This window comes from Camelina sativa, chromosome 20 (assembly GCF_000633955.1).
Source record: "Camelina sativa cultivar DH55 chromosome 20, Cs, whole genome shotgun sequence".
Classification (NCBI taxonomy): Eukaryota; Viridiplantae; Streptophyta; class Magnoliopsida; order Brassicales; family Brassicaceae; genus Camelina; species Camelina sativa.
This window is the reverse complement of record NC_025704.1, coordinates 15,385,995-15,389,200: the sequence shown is the minus strand read 5'-3', so window position 1 is coordinate 15,389,200 and position 3,206 is coordinate 15,385,995. Positions and strand designations below refer to the sequence as shown.

The window sequence follows — 3,206 nt, the reverse complement described above, 5'->3', positions numbered from 1 at the left end:
GTCACTCTCTGAATCAGACCCATCACCTGTTTGAGCATTATCTCCACTGACTGTAAAAGCAACAAAGTTGAGCAGTTCTTCCCCTTCCTCATCAGACTCGGAGTCACTGAAACTCAACAAGGATTTTTCCTTTGACTTGGTTTTGTTAGGACATTCAAACTTTGTGTGTCCCATGCCTTTGCACTCAAAGCACTTCAACTCATTCCGTTTGGTTACAGGACATTCAGGTTTGATATGCCCATAGCCTCCACACTCATAGCACTGGATCTCCTTTCTCTTACCAGAATAGTCAGCATCTGGTTTTGATGCTCTACCACCTGGTTTGTCTCCTTCTGTATTACTCCAACGTCGTGTGTCTCTGTTGTTGTTTCTCTCAACCTTTTTTAAAGCTTTACCAAAATTTCTGGCTAGCAAGGACATGCTATCTTTGATTTCTTGAAATTGATCAGGTTTTTGATCGGCCTGAAAAGCAATGCTTTTAGATGGTTTGACATTGTCTTCATCAGCTTCCATTTCTTCAGATTTTAGTAACCCGACCAGTTCAGCAAAAGTCATTGACTCAGTGTTCCCAGCTACCCTCATTACAGCCTTGTGAGCAGCAAATTTGGCTGGAAGACACCTCAACAGTGTCTTCACCAGTTTTTGATCCTTGTAGGTCTTTCCAAGCACTTCAGCTCCATTCGCTATGGCACTGAGCTTTGAGCTAAACTTCACTATTGTTTCATCTGGAGCCATTTTTAGACACTCAAACTGAATAGCTAACATATCAAGTCACGTTCTCTTAACACTTGACGTTCCTTCATGAGATTGTTGGAGAATATCCCAGGCTTGTTTTGCAGACTTGCATCCTTGAATGAGTTTGAACTCATCTTCATCCACACCAGAGAAAATGGCATTCATGGCTCTTGCATTGAATTTTGACAGATTCTTCTCGTCAATCGTCCATCTGGCTTTAGGTTTTGGAACTTTAACTCCATCTTCTGTTGTATCAAACGGAGGTTCCCATCCTTCTTCAACAGCTGTCCATGCATCTTCTCCTTGGCCTCTGATGAGTTGTGTCATTCGAACTTTCCAATATCCATATCTTTTAGTATCCAGCATGATGTTCTTACTTGTACCTGTACCATCAGTATTTGGTTCCATAACTTAGGATCTAACCTGTGTAGAGACGACAGTCTCAGATCGGTTTCCCGCTCTGATACCAATTGAAATAACTAGAACCGTGAATACTGCTACAAGAACACCAGGAAAACAGTAAACTGAGCTTTATTAAGACTTTCTCAAACAACTATATTACAAGCTTGTTTGATCAGTTTTATGCAACACCACAACAGTTGGTTTGCCACTGAACCAATCCTAATCTACCCAATCTTACCTGCACAGCAACAGCTATGCTCACTCTTTATTCACTCACCAATGAAACTCTCAAGAAATATTGTTCTTCTACTTAGATCTAAACACACACACTTTTCTCTCTCTAAAAGTGGTAACGCACAAAGATGTGAAATACTTCTCTTTTATAGACAGCAACACTCTTCACCATACTCTTTTTTATCCAGCAAGTCATCCTATGCACCATGTCCTTCAAGAACCTCTCTTTGTCCAATGTGTCATAGGCGAACCCTCATCATTATGTTGACTTTAACACTCCACTTGCTTGTAGCTTCCAACGGACACCTTTTAGGCTGACACCTTTTTTGCCCATGCTCAACAACTCCACCCTCGATGCACCGCACTGTCTTCAAGGTGTTGTGCTGGCAAAGACAACTTGACACTTTCCCGCTTCGTCTGAAGTCCTTCAGGTACATTCTGCGGTAGCTTGTAACTCATACAAATCCTCTGTTTCTTCAATTATAAACTGACGATGAAATCCCGAGTTATTAATTCTTGAATCTCATTCTCAAACCCAATAAACTCCATACCTTTTGTCTTGAGGTTCAAGTAAATACAGACAGTAGAACCCCAAATCCTTAGAAGCAGCCCTTCCTTCCAAGCACCGACCACATGTAATTTGCTTGTACTCTTTTCATAGCCGCGGCAGAAGTGTCTCACTTTGTCTCTGAACACGTTGGCGTCAAATCTGTAGTCCAACGACCATTCTTCTCTTGCCTTATCTCTCAGTGTCCACAACCCTACACACTCCTCGGAAAAAAAATCCACCATGGCCAAGGTCCCTCGAAGATTAGTGAGGCGGAAGAGTTGGACGAGAGTCCTCTCGATGATAGCCGGGTGAGAAAACCACTCAAATGTCTCCATCTCCAGGCTGTGAAACGTAGGACCATGTGCTTCCAATTTATAGTTTTCAACAAGTATCCTCTCCAAGAGTGTAGAAGAGCACATGTACAAGCCGCCTCGGATCCCTAAAGTATTTGCAAGATATAAACAATTATCGTTAATCCTAAATTTTATGAAAATAAAAGCCCAAGTTTATACTTAGACACTCACATCGCTTATGGTGGCCGACTGGCCGTCCAGTAAATATCCACGAATGGTCACCGTGGAAGAAGAAAAAGAAACGTGGCCGGAAGGAAGAGCGGAGGCGGAAGAGGAAATGTCTAAGCTCCTCCATTTTGAGTCTGTTCCCCTCAGGTTGAATATTTCGGTCACAAGCTCATGCTCTTCTGTTTCCCAAACACTAATGATCTTGTGAGTGTTTCCTTTGGGATCATATCCGAATCCTAGAGGCTGTTTCCATGAGTTTTCGTCCATCTGTTCTGGTATCTTCATAGCCTCTTTCGGTATAGGGTTGAAGACATACGGACGACCCGAATCACTTCTGGTTAGAATTAGTCCCTTCGAGCTTATAGGGTGAAAATAAGATTGTATTTGTTTGCAAGGATAATTCCAAAGGTGTCGATCGTCCACCTTTAGCACATTTGCTTCATCACTCTCTTCGACCAGCCTCGTCTTACACATCCACATCTTATAAAGGAACTCACCATGATTTCCACAAGTGAGCAATTCTGGAGGTTCACCGCCATCATGATGATCATCATCATCATGAAGATGTCTTTCCATGAAACAACGAGAGTCTATAACACTAAGAAACGTCTTGGAGACACAACGGCAGATCAATGCTTGTTTACCTGTAATTTCCTTAGAATCTCAATTAGAATCTCTGTTGGTAGTTCCTCTATTAAACTTCTACTTTTACGACCTTTCTCTTTTCCTCCCCATATCACCCAAGACATTAGCTTGGCAATCAT

The 3,206-nt window shown here is 42.1% G+C and overlaps 1 protein-coding gene across 1 annotated transcript in view; it reads right to left on the bottom strand.

Annotated features, from left to right (window-relative positions):
- LOC104772542 (putative F-box protein At1g46984) overlaps positions 1 to 3,206 on the bottom strand; it is a 12,824-nt gene extending 9,618 nt beyond the window's left edge. Inside the window, exons 1-3 of the mRNA XM_010497144.1 lie at positions 3,183 to 3,206; positions 2,446 to 3,096; positions 1,857 to 2,214 (exon numbers count right to left, since the gene is read on the bottom strand). Of these exons, the coding sequence (XP_010495446.1) occupies positions 1,857 to 2,214; positions 2,446 to 3,096; positions 3,183 to 3,206 (1,033 nt within the window). The remainder of the gene's footprint in view (positions 1 to 1,856; positions 2,215 to 2,445; positions 3,097 to 3,182) is intronic.